At 43.7% G+C, this 25551-nt stretch overlaps 1 protein-coding gene across 11 annotated transcripts in view; it reads right to left on the bottom strand.

Annotated features, from left to right (window-relative positions):
- The window catches only part of gli2a (GLI family zinc finger 2a), a 357210-nt gene that overhangs the window by 68203 nt on the left and 263456 nt on the right, over positions 1–25551 (bottom strand). For 10 of the 11 annotated variants that reach the window (XM_041200500.1, XM_041200501.1, XM_041200499.1 and 7 more), the window contains 2 exons: positions 13682–13890; positions 11385–11576 (listed from right to left, as the gene is read on the bottom strand). In XM_041200500.1, coding sequence (XP_041056434.1) covers positions 11385–11576; positions 13682–13890 — 401 coding nt within the window. Of the gene's footprint in view, positions 1–9968; positions 10064–11384; positions 11577–13681; positions 13891–25551 lie in introns of those variants that run through there. The other variant, XM_041200511.1, reaches the window with a different exon arrangement.

Here is a 25551-nt window from a genome sequence, read left to right as displayed (position 1 = left end):
AGGACCCTGGGGGCGGAAGTCCTGCCTGCCTAGAGCTGCCCACCAATAAGAGACCAGCAACTCTATTGAACAGCAATGTCACTGGGTAGGCAGTGGCTGTTGCCGGTATGATAGCCATTTGAGGCCTCGGATCATTGCTGGATCCCAGGCCACAACTGAGTGATGGCAGAAGGGGAGTTCATAGCGGGGTGTTTGCCAGTAAGGGCAGGGCATTGTCTCGCAGCTGGAACTCTCCCTTCCTGATGCTGGGGTCCCTCGGTCAGTCACTGAATACCTTTCAATGAGGGAACCCCCCCCCCCCCCGCCCCGCCCCACCCCACCTACCAGGAGCCCACAAGTACCCTGCATGGTGCCGGCAAAAGGCTTAAACAACACTCAATTAGCACCCATTGAATCAACCTTACCATCACTGGGGAAGACATGTAGTATAGAGAGGGGCAGGTAGAAGGTGTGCTATGAATAGCGAGGTATGCATTGATGATACAAAGAGAAGGCAGCATGTCGGGAAAGATAGCGTAGGAGACACTTAGGTGGGAGACACGCACACAAGGGGTAGTTGAAAATTGATGTAGTGGTGGGGGTTGAGGGGATCAGCGGAGCAAGAGTGATATGATTGGGAGAGGTGAGTGAGTTTTTCACATTATGCACTATAATGGATGGAACAGGTAAAAAGTGCTGTCCAGTGACTAAAAGGTGTGCCCACCTGCCACTGGGTTAATGCCAGCTGCGGTGAGGTCCTTAAGTGGGCAATAATTGCCCACTTCAATTGGCAACTGGGTGAGAAAGGTGTCCATGGGCCTTCCCACCATGGATTTGATCAAGGTGGAGGTGGGAGGGTTGCAGGGTCCCCACCCTCCCACCTGATCAAACCCCACCCACCCTGCCACCCACCCCACCCCCGCCACCACAACTGATCACTAGGGAGAGTACAAGATTCCATCCACCCCATATCTTTAGGGCACTCAGTATTGTCCTGAATTATACTGTGCATTGTTGCACATCCAAAACTGCTTGATCTTACATTGAGCGCCACACTTGATTCAGAGAATCCATTTCCAGTCCTTCTGATCCCAGTCCATTGTTTCAATAATAGGCTGAACTGAAAGCACTTCATTAGGAATTTAAACAAAAAAAAAAATTAAAGCTGGGGAATTTGCTGCAGTATTTCTGTGGAGTAAAGCAGAAGGCTCTGTTTATGTTTAGTGTGTTTAGTCAGGCTGCAGTAAAGGCAACCAGTACAAATAGATCAGCGAATGTGAACCACTGTCCATCTGCCTCCAACAGTGTGAGGCTTTTAGTCACTGGACAGCACTTTTTACCTGTTCCATCCATTATAGTGCATATTGTGAAAAACTCACTCACCTCTCCCAATCATATCACTCTTGCTTCGCTGATCCCCTCAACCCGCACTACTACATCAATTTTCAACTACCCCTTGTGTGCGTGTCTCCCATTTTTGTCGCTACCGCTACCTAAGTGTCTCCTACGCTATCTGCCCCGACATGCTGCCTTCTCTTTGTATCATCAAAGCATACCTCGCTATTCATAGCACACTTTCTACCTGCCCCTCTCTCTACTACATGTCTTCCCCAGTGATGGTAAGGTCAATTCAATGGGTGCTCATCCAGTGTTGTTTAAGCCTTTTGCTGGCACTAATGGAATCAAATTCGGATGTGTGCTTACACCTAACTTCTTTTAGTATTGCTAAAAAAAGAGATTTTTTGTTGAAGCTTTTTGTTTTGCATTCATCAGGACAATTCACAAGAAAATACCAATGTCAGGGAAAACAACATATTTGTACTGTATGAGAAGAGAATGCTGATTGGTTGGCATGTGGATTTGATTGGTAGAGGTTTTGCCATGGAGATTCCACCAGTGGGTGGTGACTGACAGTTAACTGCTAAGCATTGTTTAAAATTTAAACCAAGAAGCTTGACTGATTGGTCAAGGCATTGTCCTGGGGAATGAACCACCTCTTTTAGATTGATGATCAACACTCTTATTGATAACATAACAACTGTTAGATTTTCCTAAACTTTTATGGAAAATGAAGCATGGGAAGCTCTTCAACATGAGTCAATCTTGAGCCTTGAGAAATATAACCGGGAAAGCCATATGTGAAGCCATTGCAAAGCTTTCACATTTCCATTGAAGAATGAAAGGAAAAACACAGGAGAGAGTGTGGGACCATGATTACCGAAGGATTACTTAGCATGATTTTACCTTAGTGAAACTCTCAGCTTAACAAAAGGACTACAGTCATGCAGCACATTATCTTATGGCACAGTTTCAAAGACAGAATGAGGAGCTATAAAGCCTATGTGCCATATCTGAGACTCTGCTACAGACTTTGCTGCACATTGCATTTCAAATCTCCATCAAGCCACACTGGTGTACCAAGCCATGGAACAAGGTTGTGACACCCCATGCACAATGAATTCTTGCCATTTGTAGAGCAGCAGCATAACCAAGTTAAAACTGTGTATTTCTCCACAAAAAGGTGAGGGAGAGAAATAGAAGTGGTATTGTTACCTCAAAAAGGCTGGAGCAATTGGTAAATGTTGTAGACTGGGAACAGCAAAATATTTCTAGATAGTTATAACCCTAAGCACTGCCATCTTACCTCAGGCCAGTGCAGTAGCTGTAAGAGAATTTTAAACATTTATGCTTTTAAATTGTTACTTTATGATAATGGGTTTCTGTATTAGCATATATAATGATCAATGACAAGCTGGCGAAATTATAACCTTATTAAGTCACACCATCCATCTACTCTTTCACCTTTTACATGAAGCATCCCTCTGACTAAGAGAAAGGAGACTGGTGGATGGAGAAAGAGGTGAACCAATTCAAAAGTGTAGAGGTCAAATTGGAAAATGCCTACTAATTTGATTATAATTGCCATCCCATTATATTTCTCTCAAAAAAAGGCATCTTCTCCACTTCCAGGTTGGCATATCAAGCTTCCCCTGCCAGGTGCTATTTTCAATTATTGTTTCTCTTTTGAATTGAATTTCTCCCTATCTGGACCCTCAAACCAAAGGCCCGTGCCCAAAAAGATGATCCCTTTCCCTCTCTAACAAAATGGTCATTATTAATTTGAGGCCAATCAGTGCGACTGGAACAATGAAAGCAGAACGCTGTCCCAAGCACAATGGCTTGTGCAAACCAAGCTGCCCCACCTTTGGAAGCTCCCTCAGAACTTCTGCAAGGACATCAGGAATTAGTGTCTGATAATAGGTGCACAATTACCATGTACCTGATCTACAATGACAAGACAAAAATCCCCAGCTGTTTCCTGTGCCTTTATCAGTCTAGGAACTGTAGAAGGTTACAACACAGGAGGCCATTCAACCAAATGCTTCTGTGCTAGCTCCCTTGCCACCGCAATTCTGACCTGGCTCTCTCCCTGTAGCTCTGTATTTCCTGCAAATATTTATCCAATTTTCCCTTAAAAGTATGGATGATATCAAATCACTGAGGTAAACCATTCCACGCCCCAACAATCCTCCTAAACTCTCTCCTCATTCTTGTCGTGATAATTTTAAACTGATTATCCTTGCTCATTGACTTTTCATTCAGTGTCTTTCCCTATTCATTCTATCAAAACACTTCATAATTTTGGTGCAGCATATCATCCAGGATATGCCTTTGGCTCCTTTCTTTTCCAGGTTTCTTGGTCTGCTTTTCCTTCTCAACCTTGGTCTGCTTGTGTCTCCTTGCTGTTGCCAATAGTTTCTCTCTTTTCCACAGTAAGACTCACTGCTCCCAATCTAATTGCATAACTTATCTCTGCTTTCAACAAACTCAGCATCATGTTACAGACAACTGGCAGTGGGATTGAATCCAAACTTTATTTCAAAGATCCTGCTATCTCAAACTGAGTGCAGGTTTTGGTTCAGACACAGCAGAGGTTTTTTTTTATATATTCATTCTTGGCATGTGAGCATCGTTGGCAATGCCAGCATTCATTGCCCATCCCTAATTGCCCTTGAGAATGTGGTGGTGAGCCGCCTTATTGAACCGCTGCAGTCCATCTGGTGTTGGGAAATCCACAGTCCTGCTGATTTGAATTTTCTTCAGCAGTTTGACACAACCTAGTGGCTTGCTAGGCCATTTCAGAGGCAGGTTAAGAGTCAATCACATTGCTTTGAGTCTGGAGTCATGCCTAGGTCAGACCAAGTAAGGATGACAGATTTCCTCCCCTGAAGGCTGGTAGTGAACCAGTTGGGTTTTTACAACAATCTGGTGATTTCATGATCTTGCATTTATATAGCGTGTTCCAAATCTCAGGACCTCCTAAGGTGCTTTACAGCCAATGCAATTTTGAATGAACTAACTGTTGTAATGTAGGAAAATATGTCAGCCAATTTTCGCACAGCAAGATTCCACAAACAGAAATGTGATAATGAGCAGATAATCTGTTTAAGTGATATTGGTTAAGGGATAAATATTTGCCAGGGCGTTGTACTTTTTAACTAAGCTTTGGAAAGTAATAAAAAAAATGGTAATCTTTAAGAAGCTTTAGAAAGCCTTGTGCTCAAAAAGTTGCACTTTACCAAATAGCGATGGTGCTGAACAGTTTAGAAGCTGTACATAGAAAAATTCTGCAAGCAGTTTTAATCTGACCAACACTGTGACTGCCCAACTCCACTAGAAGTGCCTTAGGCCGGAGGCAGGGCAAGTTTTGGATTTACGTGCGCAAGCCAAAGTATCGGTGGTGTTAAAACAACTGGTTACAGCTCACTTCTAAGCATTACAAAGCTTACTTTGGCTCAAGCAGATGGTGCACATTTACTTCAAACTCAGCTGTAGGCCTGGGACTCTCACTTTTCCCATAGCCCTTGCATGTACAATTATTCAAAGAGAACTAGCACTCAGTTTAGGATAAGGTGGGGGATTCTTTGACTCCAATTCTGCAAATTAACAACCCAAGGGAATCAAAACTATTTGGTCTGGTATTTTAAGGTCACAAATGCAATGTTACCCAATCTCTAAAGCCTCAACATCATGCCTAGCAAACATGTGCCTAAATAAATGTGCCTTCAGAATGCAAGACATCGCTTCTGCATTTGATCTTAATGGCAGCCATAAAGCAATGGAGAGCAGCACTCTCCCCTCTGGTCAGATGGTCATGGTTTCAAATCCAGAGACTTAGAGCACCTAATCCAAGCTCACTCTCAAATTCAGTATCTAGTGTGCATTGTGTTGTCGGAGATGCCATCTTTCGGATGAGACTTTAACTGTGGCTCTCTCTGGTCTCTCGGGTGAACAGATTCCACTATTCTGAAGAAGAGCAGGGGAGCTCTCCTTGGTGTCCTGACAATATTTATCCTTCAACTAGCATCACTAAAACACATGACATGGTCATTATCGCATTACTGTTTTTGGAGCCTTGCTGAGTCCAAATTAGGCACTGCATTTCTTACATTTCAACAATGACTACACTTCAAAAGTACTTCACTGGCTGTAATGTGCTTTTGGATAGAATATAAAATGCAATTCTTTCTTTAACTTTTGCAGGCTGTTACCAATGTTCAATGTCATTGATTGCTGTGGTCTGCAATCTTTAATGGATTTGTCTGATGAGAGCTTTAATTTTGAAATCAGATTATTCTTCCATTTTTTTCACGGAGTCTCACCGACTTACTGTGGGGAGATGATAGCAGAGTGGTACTGTCACTGGACTAGTAATCCAGAAGCCCAGGCTAATGCTCTGGGGATACAGGTTCAAATCCCACCAAAGTTGTTGGAATTTAAATTCAATTAACAAAATCTGGAACTGAAAGCTAGTCTCAGTAATGGTGACCATGAAACTATCATCGATTATAGTAAAGATCCATCTGGTTCACTAATGCCCTATAGGGAAGGAAATCCACCATCTTTACCTGGTCTGACCTACATGTGACTCCAGGTCCACAGCAATGTGCTTAGCTTTTAACTGCCCTCTGAAATGGCCTAGTAAGCTACTCAGTTCAAGGGCAATTAGGGGTGGGCTACAAATGTTGGCCTGGCCGGTGACACCCACATCCCATGAAGGAATTTTTAAAAATTCAGATCCTAACCACAGTTAAAGTAGTGATTCTAGAAGAGATGGTGAGAGAGGATCCCTATAATCTCCAGCAGTGATGGTTTAATTGCAAAGTCCTTCTAAATGCATCATGATCTTGATATAACTCAACCAAAGATTTTCAATCTCCATAAAGTTTGAATCAGGCAGTACAGATATCTGAACCTGCATGTGCCAACACTGAATGCTGGAAGTTGTTCTTTTAATGATGTCTGCGTGTGTGGGATTGAAAGCCTGTACACTAACGTATTGCAAATTTGGAACCACTTAAGTTTAAAAAAAATGCACAACAAGGAGAGGCTTTGTGCGTGGGAGTGCATTTCTGCCTGATGTGCTTGGGAGTAGCAATTATTTTTTCCATCCCTCCAATGTTCTTCCTTGTATCTTAACAATACTGACGTTTACTGGCATATGGTTACATGGGTGCCAGATACCTTCTGGTACCTCACTCAAGTGGCTATACTGCAGATGGTTATTTAGACAATGGAATGTCTGCAGAGAGGAAGGAAACCACAACTGAGCCCTGTCCCATCCGTAGCCAACATGAAATTCTTGAGCAATGCAGGATGGATCACTGGAAAAAGATGCCTTCACTCAGTTGATAGATTTGTTGACTTTTTCAGCCAAAGCAACAATAGAGATGCCAACATATCACTCTGTCATCCTGGGATAGGGCTGGGGGAAGCAAAGCAGCTAGCATCCCAGCTCCTGATTACTATCAAAAGCTGGCACACCTATTAAGATCAGCTAATTCAGCACACACTGAAGATTAAATCTGGGGATGTCCTGATCCCTATGTCTCTGTCCCCAAAGGGAAACCCTTGCAATAGCTTGGAGCTCACAAGCCAACCACTGTCAGCCACTATATAGGATTGGTAACATCATATTAGGAAGGATGTCAAGGCCTTAGAGAGAGTTCAGAGAGATTTACCAGAATTATACAACAAGAAATTAGGGACTGCAGTCATGTGGAGAGACTAGAGATGCTGTTCCCCTCACAGCAGGAAAGGTTAAAGCGAGATCGAATAGTCATGGTCAAAATTCTGAAAGGTTTTATTGGAGTAAGTAAAAATAAACTGGAAAGAGGTTCGGTAACCAAAAGGGACAGAATTAAGATACATGGCTAAGGTGGGAGTTGTGGAGAAATTTTTTGCATAGCGAGTTATGATGTGGAATGCAATGCCTAAAATAGGAAGTAGAATCAAAAGAAAATAGATATCTAACTGAAAAGAAAAAATTTGCCGGGCTATGGGGGAAAGAGAAGGGAATCAAACTAATTGGACAGTTCTTACAAAACGTCCAGGCAGGCATGATGACTTTATTCAGTGCTATTTTATTCTATCAGTCCCCACACTGGCATCTGGTTTGTTACTGTAGCTATTCTACACATTAGCTAATCATTTTTTTCAATAATCCTGCATGATTAACAGCACAATTGTTCATTCTTCATTGTCAATGACATCAATCGTCAACAAGTCAGTGTGCACTGACAGATGCTGTTACCACAACATGGGCCCCTAAGCTGAATAAAACCACCTCAAAATTAACAGTGCATTTTAATGCAAAGAATAACAATGCCCCCCCCCCCCATTCTAGGCAATAATGTACAATTAAGATTCAGAGACACTGTTAGAAATTTTGGCTTTGTGGTCAATGGCGTCATCTGGACCCCCCAAAGTACACCCCCACCTTGTAGTGACTGCATTTGTTTAACACTAAAGTGTGCCACTATTTTACTGATATTCTCAAATCCTTGGAGTGGCCTGGAAAAATAATGAAAAAAGGACCGGTTCCTGAAGGACCTACTGAGGCCTCTTCTTGTGTCTGGGCTGTGGAATGGGCATCTTTCAGGAGGCCTATAGATGGCCCATGGAGGGGGAATTCATTGCATTCCTTACACCTATCTCATTTTTTAAGAGGTAGCCCCAGTATTTACTATGTCCTAAATGGTGTTTTACAGAATATGTGTAGATGCTCTCGCCTGTATTATTATGAAGGTGACAGTCTGAACTATTTTTTATAAAAGTTAATATAAAACTTCTTTTAAGAATAGCATTGTGAAAATTCTGTCGAAGCATCTGCTGTCATGGTGACCAACAGGCGATCAGCTCAGGGGGAAGGTTGTTCCAAGATCTCATCCTGTCTCAGCAATCCCCAGTACAGGAACAACACCCTGCTTCAGACCAGGAGTCAGGGGAAGAACAGTGAAGGTGTGTTTTCAACTATGCTGCTCCTTCAGCCAGAAGTTTGTTGAGTGCAGAACATCCTGGAGAATCTAATCCCTTAGGTGTTCTTAATATGAGCCAGGAAAAGATGAGATAAATACCAGATGGATGGTGCTATTAGCTCCCTTCACTGTTCGAACTCTGACCCATGACCTGTAACGTGGCAGGCAACAGCTATGCAAAACGCAGATAATCTGAATGGATATTTAAGTTTGAATTGTCCAACCAAACGCAAACCAAAATTCTGTTTCTTGAAGACTATCAAGTTGAGGGATGTTAATCTGGCAATTCAAACTCTTTCCCATTAGTGACATCTTATATCAGTATCAAGCACTTCTAGGCCAGGCATAATACAGCCATGTGCATAGTAAGGTGCCTTCTGTGTTGCCCCAGCAGCATGCCTTAATTGACTCTCAGAAAACCATCTCCCACGGCCCTAATGTGACACTGATTTTCTCATTCCCCAAATCCAGCCATTGCTCAGCCTCTCTGAGACTGTCATTCAAACCAGGTTAAGGGCTTCTTCAATGCTGAATGCTGACCTACGGTCCGTAACCTGGCAGGCAAGAAGTATGCGAAAATAAAACTTTTAATTTGTTCAAATTTGAAACCTCTGGTCAATCTGAAACAGCAGTTCACTTTTTTAACCAACCCTCATGCCAAAAATGGCTGCTTTCTTTTCTTCCCTTCACCCCCACATCGTTTCTCCCCCCCTCCCCCCAGCACCTCACCCCCTCCCACCCACCAACCCATCCCCCACCAACCATCCAATTATCTCTTGTCCTGTTGCAAAGCTATTGACATACTGAGGTATGGTTCCCAGCGAATCAGCCACCATCCTTTATCACAGCCAAATGATGATTCTTCACGTGTAATCCTAAATAGAGAGTTTATGCAGAATATCTGAATGTGAAGAGCTTCAATGTTGAGTCTAATTGTGTACCTCACCTGATGTCCATTCATGCTGAAGTCACCAAATATTGATCATACAAAGAACTTCTATTTATATTGTGTCTTTCACCACAAGACCTCCCAAAGTGTTTTACAGCCAATTAAGCACTTTATGAAGTGTAGCCATTGTTGTAGTGTAAGAAATCAGGATTAAAAATACACCCTAGCCTGAGGATGTTAAGACTAGTTGGAGCATCCCGACTGCTGATGACTCCAGCTAACTCATCAGAGACCAGGGATCAGAGTTAACATTGTCCCAGTCAGCACGGCTCAGTACCATGCTGGGAACTAAGTCCAGACCCAGGGGGTTTAGGGGGTATGCTGGAGTGCCTAGTGTAATATAGTCAGTTGTAAACAGTGCGATTGCACGTGGCCCTGGATAGGAAGCGACTGGCCCACACATTTACTCAGTGCTTTGGAATGGTCCTTTATAAAGTCAATAAGACGACAATAAAAACAAAAATATGCTGGTAATACTTAGCCGGTCTGGCGGCATGTGTACAGTGAGAAAAACAGTTAGTGTTTCAGGTCAATGACCTTTGATGAGGAGCTTAGATGTTAGGTTACAGACCTGAAATGTTAACTCAATTTTTTCTCTCCACAGATGCTGCCAGACCTGCTGAGTGTTTCCAGGATTTTCTGGTTTTAGTTTAGATTTCTACTATCCACAATATTTAATGAGATGACAAGTTAGGACACACTGAAAGAAAAGCATACAGCACCTTCCTACAGCAACCTCTCCTTACTCCTTGCAGGGGTGGTAGCATGGAATAGAGAGACGAATTGGAAATCAAACCATATAAGGTATATGAAAACTTCCCAGTGTGGGCTGGGCACAGGGCATCCACATGTCCGGCACATTTTACAAAATACGGATTGTCTGGAATCTGTGATTTAACCAAAATCTGGAAGCCTGTGGCTCCTGGCTGCGATACGGTATGATTTCAGTCTGAGCTGCACACATTCTGTGCAACACACATACTTTAAACAAAAAAATAAAAGACAAAGAGCATGCCTGTGCATCGTTCCCTCTGAACTAGAAATACGAAAGAAGAAAACCAGAAAAAACGTGCAAAATCCAGCATTACTCAGACTTCCTCAGCTTGTCTTGTCAATAGTGGGGGTGGAGGAGGGGGGTGGTGGGGAGCGGTGACCGTCAGCAACTGTTGGCTTTATCCATTAAACACTCCAGTCTAAAGAGTTAGCAGTCATATCCAGTTCTCCTCCAGGGCAACCATTTCACTGCACACATATCCTAAGGGCTGTTAGAATCAGAAGAATCCTGTCCTCACTTCAATGGAAGAAATCCAAATTGTTCTCAAATTCTAGGCAGTTAGCAAGTCCAGACCCTGATGGTTTAAGGGGCTTGTTGGAGCACTGAGTGTAATATAGTCAGTTGTAAACAGTGCGACTGCACGTGGCCCTGGCCCTTCAAAAATAGGAAGCGACTGGCCCACAGGGTGGAGCTATCTTTATCTGCACAGCTTTCCCTATTATTAGGGGATGCTAGTTGCTGAGTTACCATTCACCACACAAAGTGAAGGAAGTTTTCAAACCAAACCACAATATATACAGATGTCTATCAAAAGGATTGAGCATCTTTGTTCTGGAGTGGCTGCATTCTTGTTAGGATTTGTGCTAACCTGTAATAAATTAAAATCTATGCAAAAATACAACTTCAAAGTAAATGGCACAAAACTTGACATTAGCATATGCAAAGATAATTTAAAAAAAAATCAAGCTTGTTTTGTTTACATTTTTCTGGGGTTTGTTCATAAATCTTTGAACTTGAACAGAAACGTGTTTGTTTTCCATCGACTTGAAAAATGGTTCGAAATATGTTTCTTAGCTTTTGAGGGGGAAAAAATAGTACTGGAAGTAATTTTATTCTGAAAAATAAAAGTTTCAGATTAAATTATACCAAAGAAGAGAGGCACAAGTGTACTTGCACAAGGGATCTCTCATTGTTTGCGCTGCAGGACAGACATGCAGCTCTCAAAGGGTTAATACCGATAATTATAACTGCACTCTTTTCAAAATGACTTTTCCTTTGTGGTGAATCTCCTGCACTGAACGGCAGAGAGCTTCCTGATCCGTGAGATAAAAGAATGAAAACGAGGAAGTCCAACAGTACTTACTGTCCACAGGGTTGATGTAATCTGTGATGTGCGTCGCGCCGCCTGTTCCACTAGTCTGCATGAGGATGTCACCATACGGGCTTCGATGAGTGGCCATTAGGGTCATTTGATGGTAGTACTCAGCTGGATTAGCTCCTGGTGGGGGAGGAGGCAGGCCAAACAGACCTCTGTCCTTCAAGTGCTCATGAGGAACTGCAGGGCAGAAAACAAGATACCCGTTTCTAAAGTTGTAAAAACCTTTGTGATTTTCAGCACTGACGTCAGACATCCCTCTGCTACCCAGATGGAAGCTATCGCTGCTGTTCAGTGACGGTAGTTTGGGCGTGTTTGTGTAGAACAGAGCTGAGCAAGCTGGGGCCTCCACATTCCAGTGTTTCCTCAAACTCATAAACAAACCCTGGCTGCACCGAATGACTTCAGGCACGAAGAGAGAAAGGGGAAAAAAAAATCACAGCAGGAAAGATAGGAACACTTGGAAACATGGCAGCTCCACGTCGAATGTCAGCAAGGGAATTTTTAATCTTCAAAACCAATGAAAGTACACACGTTGCAGTCACATCTATACTCATGCACAAATGTCCACTCACACCCTCTCACAGGTATCCTCTAATACACTCACTGGTGCATGTACACAATGTACCTATGTTTATAAAACTTACTAGTTAAAGGCATGCTATAATGTTCCTTGCTTCAGCATCTAGTTTAGAATCTAGTCTGGATAAGAAGCTAAATAGTTAACCCCTGAGGGGCTGAAGCAGCTTTCCTACAGAACAACCACCTCCAACAAGACACAACAGGATTTCAGTGTTTTCGCTCATTTAGAAAAGCTCACAGGTTCCGGTGTGCCTGGCTGAATTCTCTTGATGTGGTTACACGATCTTAACCCTTACATTGTTGTCTGACTAATCTCAGTCTAATTGTGTGGACACCGATAACGATTTAACCCCACAATTGCACTACTAATGGAACAAACATTAGCACCAGAAACTTCAGAAGATAATGTTACCAATCCACGGACACACATTTAGAATATTACATGAACACTCAAGGAGTATTCAAGGGATTAAAGTTCACTTTTGTTAAATTATTTTCTGCTCAGTACAGGCAATTCTGAGATCCATCTACTATGAGCATCTAGTCTCGAAGCAGGTACCTCATGCAACTAATAATATAATACTGTCAACTTCCATCTCTGTATAATAAAACAATACTGGTTATAAGTTAACATGTTGGGAGTTCTTGGTTTGTGGTTCCATTTCATTGCAATTACCAACAACCAAAATGATTATTCATTCTTGCTTTCTGCTCAATGTGGTATACTCTGTTGCTTGTGTGAACATATAAGAGAACTCTTTTACTGAACCATCATTGCTTCCTGTGATTATTTAAGAACAGGATTTTTCATAAATTTTACACAGAAAGGAAGGTAAAGCCCTATCATTGCTGTTTTCATCATGCACTTTAATAATGTACAACCGAAGAGCCCATATTTGAAAACAGGACAAACGTCAGTGATTGCGAAGTGTTCATCGCTTTAGCTCACACAAGACAGGTAAAATTAAATACTCTCTACAAATAGCACATGAATGCTGCCTTTTATAATACATGTACTTTACATCTTGGAGAAGACATCTTGAGAAGTCATTAACATCACCCAATGCTGTCCCTTCCTTAGTTCATCTCATGCTCAAACCCTCATCCATGCTGTTGTTACCTCTAGATCATTCCAATGTACTCCTGGTCAGCCTCCCATGCTCTGCCCTCCAAAAACTTTGAGGTCATCCAAAACTCTGCATCCTAACTCGCACCAAGTTCTGTTTACCTATCAGAATGTACTTACTGACCTAAACTGGCTCCCTGTTGAGCAATCCCTCAATTTTAAAATCCTCATTTTTGTTTTCAAATCCCATTTCTTCACCCATCCCCATCTCTGTAATCTCCTCAAGTCCTATAACCCTCCGAGATATCTGCACTCCTCCAATTCTGGCCTCTCGAGCATTCCTGATTTTAATCATTCCAGTATTGATAATGCCTTCAGTTGCCAATGCTATAAGCATCAGAATTTCTTCTATAAACCTCTAACTCCCTTCCCTCTTTTAAGATGCTTCTTAAAATCTAGTTATTTGACTAAGTTTTTTGATCATCTACCCTAAACCTCCTTATATGGCTTGATGTCATATTTTGTTTGAAAATGTTCCTGTGAAGCGCCTTGGGATGTTTTACTACATTAAAAATGCCAGACAAATACAGGTTGTTGTTGGTAAAGTTATTTGGATAAAGAATACAGCAAGGCTTACCATCAGCTGGACTTAGGCCTCTTGCAGCTGAGATCATGGAGAGTGTGGGGCTGCCATGCATGGTCCTCAGGTAATGTTCCATGTGGGGGTTGACATAAGGATGGGGTGGGCTGAAAGGAGACTCCCCTGTGCCCGCTGGGTTCCGATGAGGAGAGAGCCTGATGAGGGAGATGTCAGAGAAGACAGGGCTTCCAGTCAAGGCAGGAGGTCTGAGGAAACAGAAGCACGATATTTCTTAAAATTCAGTTGGCTTTACAGTTACATTCCCATTGAGAAACATGCAGATGGCTATCAGTTTGAGTCTGTTGATAGGAACTGAATTTGATCTGAATGTTTATACTTACTCCTGCTTTGGACCAGGACATGTTCCGCCTGCATTAAATCACCATGTACCACTCAACATGCATTATGACATGAAGCTGGTCGAACTGGGATGGAGCAAGAAACCAATTCATAGTTCAATATTGAATTCAACTTAAACTGGAGCTCAGCTGCTACTTCTTAAGCTGACAAGAGGCTGAGTTTCCGCTGTGATCTAACTGAATAATTTCATATTTACATTGTGCATTTTGATTCAAAGCAGCTGGAAATCTGGGACAAAGATCAGTATTTTACTATTGCAAAGCAATGTCATTCTTAGCCCGATGCAGACCGTGGGATTCCTTGACATACATTCCCCGTAGCTTGGCCAGACAAATGGTTGAATTTGTAAGGAACTAACAACCATCTCCACCTCCCCGCTCCCCCCACCACCACCTCAATGTGAAAACAGCGTCGTTTATTCCAGAGATGCAAAAAAAAACATGGGATTAACAATATTTAATGCCTTTGGCTGGTAAGTGATCCATGCTTATCCATCCAACAACTCCCTGTTTGGAGCTCTTTAATCAGATTTCTGTTCCCACCACAGAACTGAAATGACCTTTATTATTAAAGTCATAAATAACATCCACTCTGACCAATATGATAGGACATTATTCCAGCTTGACATCTCTGCAGCCTTTGACATGGTCAACAACATCATCCTCTGCCAACAGCTGCCCTCTGTAATCCAACCTAATGCGACTATCCTTGCTTTGGTTCCATTCTGTTCCATTCACTTGTCGCCAGGACTTCTCCAGCAATGAGCCTTTTTCAGATAACTGCACTGGTAACTCTAGGGTTCTCCAAAAATCTATTCTTGGTGCCTCCCTCTTCCCCATCTATGTGCTACCCTTGGCAACATTATCCACAGATATAGGGTCAGCTTCCTCATGCATTCTGAAACACCCAGCCCTATTCCTCCCTGTCTCAACTCCTCCCTTTTTTCCATTTGTCAGATTGTTTGTCCAACATCGAGTTTCTCTCTTAGCTAATCATTGGTAAGACCATCATCTTCAATCCCCACTACAAATTCAGTATCCTAGCCATCAATTCCATCTCCTTCAGCACCCGAGCTCAATGTCTTATTTAGTTCTGTGCTCAGTTTCTAGCCCTATATACTCTATCACAAAAACTTCACCTCTGTAATATTTCTTGCCTACACCTCTTCAGCCTATCTATTGCTGAAACTTTCATCCATATTTTTGTGCCTTCCAGTCTTTATGGACTTGTCTCTTGATTCCTCTCTCTGTAATCTGCTCCAGTGCTGCACACCTCACCCTTACCCCTGGCTCCTCAAATGTACTCACCATTTCATTGATTCTGTTCTTTCGGGCAAACTCTCTCTATTCATCATGTCACTAGCAGCTGTGTTTTGAGCTACATTCTGGAATTTTCTCCCTGAACCTTTCTGCCTCTCCACATCCTCCTCCGCTCTTCAAAATCCATCTCTTTAGCTGAGATTTCGATAACATCCCCACCCCCAAACTCTCCTCCTTTGGCTCGGGTGTCCTATTTTCCCCTCCGGCTCAGTCTTGGAGATGTTTATTTCTACATACAAGCGCCACAGAAATGCCAATTGTTATTCATGTTGTTGGCATTTTCAGAAGAAAAGAGGAGAAAAATCAGAGGGAGGGAACCCAAAATAAACGAAAACTCTCAGCTCCACATGTTGTTTGGGCTGTAGCTGATGTGTGGCGGACACAAGATCTGAAAAGTTCAGCTGAACTAATTCACCAAAACACCTCATTCATCAATCTGACAGAAGGATTTCAAAGCAACAGGTAGCTGAATCACTTAAATTCACAGCTCGATCATGCAGAAAAGACACATACTACCTCCACAGCTAATGGAGCCTGATCGAAGCGATCAGACAGCTTTATCTTTTTCTTGGGTTGGTATTAGAAAAGGGTGATGTGTGCTTGTGTTTCCCTTGAGAAAGCAATGCACTGGAAGACATAGTAGTATTATACATAGTAGTATTATCACAGACTAGTAATCCAGAGACCCAGGCTAATGCTCTGAGCACATGGGTTTGAATCCCATCACAGCTGGTGGAATTTGAATTCAGTTAGTAAGCCTGGAATATTAAAAAAAAACTAGTCTCAGTAATGGCGACCATGGAACTATCATTGATTGTTGTAAAAACCCATCACTAATGTCCTTTAGGGAAGGAAATCTGCCATCCTTACCTCGTCTAGCCAACATGTGACTCCAGGCGCACAGCAATGTGGTTGACTCTTAACTGTCCTCTGAAATGACCTAGTTAGGAATGGGCAACAAATGCTGGCATTGCCAGTGACACCCACAAAAGAATAAAAAAAAGTTTGGAATACCTTTGTGCCTCATTTTGCAAGTGCACCCTAACTTGTACGTCATGTTTATTTGAACCAAGATACCCACGTTCCAAAAGAAGAATGACAAAGATGAAAGTTACTGCCCTTCATTTATGCCAATGCACAACTTTAAAGACATTGCCTGCACTTCGCAGACTTTGAAAGAATTGGCATTTATATAGTATATTTCAAGTCCTCAGGATGTGCCAAAGTACTTCACAGTGAATTAATTAATTTTCAAGTGCAGTTGCTGTTGTAGTGTGGACAAACGCAACAATTTGGGCACATCAAGGTGCAAAAAGCAGCAATGAGATTTATAAACAGGCTTTAGCAGGAACAAAAACAAAAAAAGCTGGAAAAACTCAGCAGATCTGACAGCATCTGTGGAGAGGAAGTCAGAGTTAATGTTTCGAGTCTGTATGACTCTTCATCAGAACTTTCTCAGAACAGACTCGAAACATTGACTGTATTCCTCTCCGCAGATGCTGTCGGACCTGCTGAGTTTCTCCAGCTATTTTTGTTTTTCACTTCTCCGACAGTGTGATCACCATGCCCCAGATCCCATCTTTTAAAAATGTTGCCACAAATCCACGCTCAACGTCTGTCCCCATAGGATTCCCCACCCTCTCAAATGACTACCCAGCAGCAGTTTGATTATTGCTGGCAGCTCTCCTACCTAATTGTAATGAGAACCAGCCAGGAAAATTCATTAGGCCTACATCCGGTGTCATTGGACAAAACTCATCCGATTTACACTTGGAATTGAGAAATGCCTCCTTCACACAGACCCCTCTTTTTAGGAATTTCCCCCCTTCCCCCCGCACCCCAACCCTTTCTTTAGGTTACATCACCCTGACAACATTTCCTCCGCAGTGAAAGACAGCAAGCGGCCGACTGTCAAGCTTCCAGTCGTTGCAAGGAAATTGTGTGAAAGCGGTCACAATGGCTCCCTTTCCAAATTGCCCTCTTTTGCTCCACTTAAAATCTCTCAGCTCTGTGAGGTGCCTCGTTCTGAAGCACACAGTGCACACACGGGCACAAGCCCATGTTGGTTAACACTACAGCTTGTACAATGGAGACTATTCTATTAAAAGTAAGAGTAAGATGAGGTCCGTCAGCTAAAGAACTGAGGAGGTTTCTTCCTCAACTTACGCAAACTTGATAGGAGGGCATCATAATAACATGATGAAATGGCTTGTGTCCGCTGTGGAGGACAGTCAGGCTGCTCAGGGAACAGCACTGCATCTTCTCCGAGTATAAGTGTAAATGCTGATGAGCAATTTAGAAAGATTCCGGGCACAATTCCAAACAAAATGGATAATGCCAGAGCAGTGTGTAAGTGTGTTTTAAGAGGGGATCTGCGTTTGAGGTGGGGGCTGCTCTTCTGAGTTTGGGATTTCAGTGTAACTCAATCCACATGGCAAACAGAAACAAGCAGGCGGGGGCTGGATTAACAAGGATTAAACGGGGAGATAGACTTCTGTTCAAAAACTGTCAGCAAAACCTGCTTAAAAGTTGTAATTGTAGAACCATGGAAAATAAAATTACATGAGAAACCAAAGCCAAGAACTAAAGAAAAAAATGAAACGCACTGAGAACAGCCAATGGAACCGAGAAACAGGAAACCAGAAACATCTTTTCGCCCTGTACCCCCCCACCTCTTAATTCGCCCTTTTCCTCCTGTAGGGTTCTATACATCCCAACTGTTCTCTGACACTGAATCCACTGACTGTTCTTCATGTGTGGACATTGACATTATGGCAATGAATTCTGCCGGAGGTGGTACTCACGCCTAACATTCAAGTGCTCCACCTCATCCTCACACACATTCCAATGATACCAGCCTCACACCTAGCTCCCACATATCATCCAAGCACAGTTCAACGCGTTCATCAACATTCTTCTCTCTTGCAGGACAAGGTGACAGCCAACAGAAGTGAGAGGGAGCAATGCAGAACTGTTGGGGGACAAGGACAGTTGCATCTCCTGAACACTATTGCTGTGTCCTCAGCCACTTCTGGCATGGAGCCTCAAGATGAGAAGGTTACTATGCAGGCGTCCCTTGCATGTGCCAGAAGCCTCTGAGCGGGTGCCGCCTTGACATTATTCAGCCCTACCTTATGATAACTGCTCAATTTGAGAGCTTGGACCATGCAGGTTCAGTCAACATATGTGCTTGTCATTCTCCAAAGATCATTGGCAGAACCTTTCCTGTGGGCTTCAGGAGCCCACTGTCAGGGTCAGATGGGAGTAAGAAGCCTGCATTGTGTGGAAAACAGTCGTTGTGTAGAAAGGCTAATTAATGGCTGAGGGTGAGCTTGCCGTCTAAAGACAGTGGGTGGTCTCTTAAGATTGGAGGGCCAATAGGAGGCCCTCCAGCTTGGAAACAGCAGCAGGATGTCATGGGAGGTAAACGGGGGAGACGGTGCCCCAAAATGGAGGCACCCTTGCCCGACTTTTTTCAATTCAAATGAACATACAGGCCAGGATTTTCTGGCCCCGACTTGGCAGGGGATGCAGCGGCCCAGCCAATTGCCCATCGACTTTCGGCGGGACCAGGTGATCCAGACGGCTGGTGAGGCCGGGCCATTACTATAGGGAGAGGCCCCCCACAGGGCAGCCTTCAGCTGCAGCTGAACTCAGGTAGGCTGGGGGTCCTTCGAGGCTGCCTGGAGTGCTGGCGCATGGTCTGCTGCTGTGAGGCTGCCTCCAGGCAGCTGGACTGTCACCCACCTTCTGCAGGAATCTGGAGGCCAACTGGAAAACAGGGTTCCAGCAATTGGCCTTAAGTGGCCATTAACGGGGTCATTTGGGAATCAGAAAGGGGAAGGTTGGGTTGATGGAACCATGGGGGAGGGAGGAAAGCCAGGGGTCCATTGACACACTGTTTGCAGCTTGTTCATCATGACAGATAGCAGCATGAGAGTGAGATGGGAGTTGAGAAGGAGGCGATAAGGCATGAATATACCGTCATCCTCAATGGTCTCAGTGATACCAGATGCCATGGGCTCTGTCACAACTGGCTACATAACGCTGAGAATCATCTCCTCAGCAGTGTTTGGGAGATGCAACTGTTCTTGCCTCCCATCAGTTCTGCATTGCTCCCTCCCACTTCTATTGTGTGTCACCTTGTCCTGCGAGAGAGAAGAATGTTGCACTGTGCTTGGATGATGTGCCTACCACAGCTGAATAGCTGGAGATATGTGGGAGCTAGGTGTGAGGCTGGCATCATTGGACTGTGTGAGGGTGAGGTGGAGTACTTGAATGTTAGGCATGAGTCCTGAGTGCTAATGGGTGAGTGATGGGCATGTGGTTAATTAAGCAGTGAGAGGGGTTGGTGGTGTGGTGACTAAGAGATGTTGTATGAAGATGGATTCCCTGACCTTGACCACCCACATAAGGATATTAGATATCTTGTGACACTATTGCCAGCTTCTCAGGATGACACTCCAGGAATTAACCTCCCTGACAACCTGCTCCCAACCCTTTCGGAGGGTGGTCCTGGAGGACCTCCTAACTCCTGCAGAACCATCTCTCCTCCAGCCCACCTCCATGGCTAAAGTCTCCAGTACATCTGTGGTCTTGAGAACCCTCCCTTTACCTTGATGTTCCATTTTCCTACTTAATAATTGCAGCAACAGCATTCAGCAATGGCCTTATGTGATTCTGTGCAGATTCCCTTTAATAGGCACGGACTGTGTTTAAGAGGTCACGGGCTGATGTTAACCCTAGATGTTTGCTATTTGACTGTGTATGAGGATGCGGGGAAGGCATTAGAGCCGACTTCAGGCATGACTCAGACTAATAACTTCTAAAAGGCATTTTAAAAGAGGGGCCATTATAATGGTAAAAGCAAATTACTGCAGATATTGGAAATCTGAAATTAAAATCAGCAGGTCTGGCTGCACCAGAGCTGGAGAAACAGGATTAGTATTTCAGGTCAGTTACCTTTGTTCAGAAGTTCTGTTGAAAGGAAATAGGCCTGAAACGTCAACTCTGTTTCTCTTGTCATGGATGTTGCCAGACCTGCTGAGGATTCTCAGCATTTTCTGTTTTATTTTAATTCTCTCAAGGGATGTGGGTATTGCTGGCTAGGCCGACATTTATTGCCCATCCCTAATTGCCCTTGAGAAGATGGTAGTGAGCTTCTTCCAAGTGGTGTTCAACATGGAGGAGTACTGATTCATCAGCTGAGGGCAGGGAGTGGGGGGAGCTGCTTATGTGAACTGCTGCAGTCCCTGTGGTGTAGGTACACCCACAGTGCTGTTAGGAAGGGAGTTCCAGGATTTTGACCTAGCGACAGTGAAGAAATGCCGATACATTTCCAAATCAGGATGGTGAGTGACTTGGAGGAGAAATTCCAGGTGGTGGTGTTCCCAACTATCTGCTGCCCTTGTCCTTCTAGATGGTAGTGGTCGTGGGTTTGAAAGGTGCTGTTTAAGTAGCCTTGGTGAATTCCTGCAGTGCATCTTGTAGATGGTACACACTGCTGCTGCTGTGCATCAGTGGTGGAGGCAGTGAATGCGGATGAGGTGCCAATCAAGTGAGCTGCTTTTTATGTCAATAACAACATCTTATATTTATATATCATCTTTAATGTAATAAAACATCCCAGGACAAGCTATAATGGAGGATTTAATTATCTGAATATAGACTGAGACATTAGTATGTAAAGGGCAGAGAGCAGCAAGAGTACATTCAGGAGAATTTTTCACATCAGCATTTTTCCAGTCCAATGAGAATTGCTCGATCTGATTCTTGGGAATGAGGTGGGTCAAGTGGATCAAATTCCAGTAGCACTGTCCCCATTTAGGGAGTCATTGTATCATAAGGTTTAGGTTGGCTATAGGAAAGAACCAACAACAGCATCCTCTTCCAAGCCAATGTGCCCAGCATTGAGGCGCTAATCACTCAAAACCAGATCTTCTGGGCAGGACAAGTAGTTTGTATGTCTGACACCAGATTCCTGAAGCAACTGCTGTACTTGGAACCTGGTCACTGCAGATGACTCCCAGGAGGACAATGGTAATGTGTCAGGGATGTCCTCATAGCATCCCTGAAGAAGGCAAATATCCTCACTGATTCAGTGAGTCCCTGGGTTGTGACTGACCAAAATGGAGAAGATTCATTTGGGAAGGCACAGAACACATTAAGAGACTTCAACAGGAACATGCAGTGATGAAGTTGAGGCGTCAGAGAGAGAGTGCGCCCAACAACTCATCTACCCAACCCTCCAAGCACCACTTGCCCCATATGTGACAGTGTATGCAGGTCACGCATTGAACCCATCAAAACTGACTAGAAGGAAGTTATTCTTGATCCTAAGAGACTGTCTAAGACGACATACTTGTTCAGAAAAGGATGTAAGGAGAAGCCCATCAACTACAGGCTAGTCAGTTTGATCTCAACGGTGGGGAAGCATTTAGAAATAATAATTTGGGACAAAATTAATTGTCACTTGGAAAAAGGCGAGTTAATTAAGGAAAGCCAGCTTGGATTTGTTAAGGGAAAATCATGTTTAACAAATTTGCTTGAGTATTTGGATGAGATAACAGGAAGAGTAGATGAGGTTAATGTGGTGCAGTTGGACTTCCAAAAGTCATTTGATAAAGTACTGCACAACAGACTTGTGAGCAAAGTTACAGCTGAAAGAACAACATAAAAAAGAACAATAGCAACATGGATACAAAATTGGGTTGAGTGACAGAAAACAGAGAGCAGTGGTGAATGGTTATTTTTTGGATTTGAGGAAGGTTTACAGTGAGATTCCACAGGGGTCAGTGTTAGGACCCCTGCTCATCTTGGACTTTAAGAAGGATGTGAAGGCATAAATGAGGCCACAGAAAAGATTCACGAGAATGGTTCCAGGGATGAGAAATTTCAGTTACAATAAGTCCTCACTTAAAGTTGTGGTTACATTCCTGAAAATCACAATGTTAAGTGAAACAACTTTAAATGAATCATATGTTCCCATAAGAATCAATGTTAAAGCCAGAGTTAGGTTCCTTTGGACATCTCTTGCTCAGAAAAAGCCATGTCCAAGTTGAAATACTGTACAGTACATGTGCAGCACTGTGCATTCCTAATTGGAATAACGTGCAAAATAAAATTGAATATAAAAGAAATACCAAATACATTCAAATTAGATAACACAAACACCCAAACAAGACCCAAGTAGCACAACTTCTGTGTCTCACCCACAGCACTCCTGAAACTCAGCTCAATGTTTTGCTTGCTTTCCTTTTCCCCACACACACTCTGTCTCTCTCCTTCCCCACTCTGTCTTTCTCTCCCCTTACCCACTCTGTATGTCTCTCACTCTCCTTTCCCACTCTGCCTCACCCTCAACATCCTCATCCTTAGCACCCGAGCAGCCCAGGGCAGTGACTCAACAACCCAAGGCTCTGGCCAACTCCCTGTCTGAGGCTGCACCTGGACCAGGAGCATGGGCCTCTTCTTGTCAGTCTGCAGGGGGCTGAGCCCCTGTACCAGGCCATGAGAGGAACCAGGAGGGGGCCGTAAGAAGAGCTGGGAGGTTGGGGGGTGGGGGTGGGGTGGGTTTGGGAATGGACCCAGAAGTGGGGCCACAGATAATTCCGGCTTGAGGGGTGTGGAGCTGCGCATGGTGCTGGGGAGAGGGTGGGTGGCCACATTCAGAGACGGGGGATGGGTGGCTGTGTACGGACTCGGGGGAGGGGTGGGGGGTGGGTGGCCGTGTATGGAGACTCCCTCCCTCCCCCACCCTGCCTGGGTTACTCATATTTCACTACCCGCTGAATGGCCCACAGCTTCCCATTCCTGCCCTGAGCTCCTGCTCCTGGATCTCAAGCCTTGCTCTCTCTGCCTGCAGTTTTGGCCTCTGGTGATAACGGCAGCAGCTCTGGCATTAGAACATGGCGGCAGCTGGCCCAGAGTGCAGCGTGGTTAGTGGGGAGGTAGTGGGGGGGGGGGGGAGGAGAAAGGGGGGGTTGTTGTGGTGGGGGTGGGACAGGTCAAAGTACAAATGATGATTTAAAATGAAAAATGGCAATGCATATCAAGAAAAGGCCCTAAAGAATAAACATCATTAGCATGAAACAACATCAAGCGGGGTGACTTAAAGTGAGGACTTACTGTACTTAGACTGGAGAAGTTGGGGCTGTTTTCCTTGAAGAAAAGAAGGCTAAGAGAAGATTTGATTCAAAATCATGAGGGGTCTTGGGGTCAAAATCATGGGGAGATAGGGAGAAACTGTTCCTATTGGTTGCACGGTGGAGAAGCAAAGGACACAGATTCAAGATGATTGGCAAAAGAGGCAATAAAGACCTGAGGAAAAAGTTTTTTTTACACAGCAAGTGGTTAGGGTCTGGAATGCACTGCCTGAGATTCAATTGTGGCTTTCAAAAAAGCATAGGATCATTATTTGAGGAAATATTTGCAGGGCTACAGGGAATAGACAGGGGAGCGGGACTAAATGAGTTGCTCTTGCAGTGATGCAGCATGGACACAATGGGCCAAATGGCCTTCATCTGTGCTGTAACCATCCTATGGCTCTAAGACAGTTCACAGTATTACAATGCAAAATTAGACACTGAGCCACATAAGGAAACATTTGGACAGATGACCAAAATTTTGTCCGCAGAGATAGGTTTTTAAGGAATGTTTTAAAGGAGGAAAAAGAGCAGGAAGGCAGAGAGCTTTAGCAGGGGGAATTCTAGCCCTTATGGTTTAGGCAGCTGAGGACATGGCCACCAATAGTGGAGTGATTAATATTGGGATACTCAAAGGTTAACAGTAATGTTCCAGATCAGTAAGCTTGGCTGATTTCCCTGCCTTCCAGCACCTCCCACTATCCCAGGAACATTATGTCCAATTGCAGCATTGTAACTACCACCCTATTGAGATGGAATAGCTCAGCACAACCCTTGGACCAAACCTATGACTATTTTGATCTATATGTGACAGTACACTATCATATTGGACAGTGCATTTATTACCCATTTAAAGCCACTGGCACAATCCTTTGGGCATTAGCACCACCAAGACTAAACTTCAACAGGGATGAACATCTTTGTATTAAAGTGCAGCTTTCAACACTGAATTCAACTTTCAAGTTAACTGCACAAGCAGAATAGGAGCCAATCACTGCAAGCCATCCATTTTTGAAATCTGAATAAACCTTTAATAGAAAATAATTGCCAATAATAAATTGCAGCCTCTTTTCCTATTGCGAACAAGAGACCTTTGATTCAGAAACACTTTTAGTTATCCAAAAAAGCTGGCACTCTGCCAGGTCTCTGCCATTTTACTTCCTGCTGTTGTTTGACTTGGCACATTATTCTTGTCTGGCAACGGGAAAATAAAATGAGATTTAAAAAAAAACGAGCACAGTAAATTGACAATTTAAGTGCTTTATGTGCTGACAGCCCCTTGTCTTCCTAAGTGCCAGGAGGCACAAGCTATGCAAACCCATTTCTCTTGTGAGCAGGAGTGCGAAGCAGATTAAAAGGGGGCTCTTTGAATTCTGTTAAGAGCTCGCTATCGATGATACAAGCTAGCATTGGGAGAGAGGGAGAGAGGCAAGGGGACAAAGACAGCAAGAAAATGCATGACTTGTAACCCTTCAAAATCTGATTGCCACCTTGGTGGAGATTTCCGTGATCTTTCTCTCATTTTTTTTTTAAGTGTATCACACACTGAGAATTAGCATGCAATAAATGCATTTTCTTGCTCTTGCTAAACTGCTTCCTTCATCTTTCTCTACAAGCATTGCCTGCTATACAATTAGTCATTCAGTAATACTTGTCTCACTCACTTTGAGATTCCTGCCACCCTCCAGTGCGAATCTTATGAATGAGACTCACTGCTGTTGTACGCTGGTGGTTTTATGAATGACAGGACAGGAAGGAGGCTTAATTAAGTCATCGACAGTAGACACCTCTCACAGCCTTGCGAGTAGAATGTTTTCTTTATCTGATCGTTCCCATTGCATAACCTCCCCATCTTCTTCAAAACAAATGAAAGGCAGCAACATGTCCTGCAGGTGCCTGAAGTCTGACTGAGTACTCACTGCGACTCTGCACTGAAACAAGGCAACCTAACAGCCCACAATGCAGTCCCCCTATGTGCAAGTGAATTAGCCAGATCTGGCTCTCATCCCAGGGCAGGACCAAGTCACCAGCCCCAGTAGAGGCA

The sequence above is a fragment of the Carcharodon carcharias genome, chromosome 12, assembly GCF_017639515.1.
Source record: "Carcharodon carcharias isolate sCarCar2 chromosome 12, sCarCar2.pri, whole genome shotgun sequence".
NCBI classification, from domain to species: Eukaryota; Metazoa; Chordata; class Chondrichthyes; order Lamniformes; family Lamnidae; genus Carcharodon; species Carcharodon carcharias.
The sequence above is the reverse complement of the archived record's forward strand: the minus strand, read 5'-3'. Positions and strand labels throughout refer to the sequence as shown.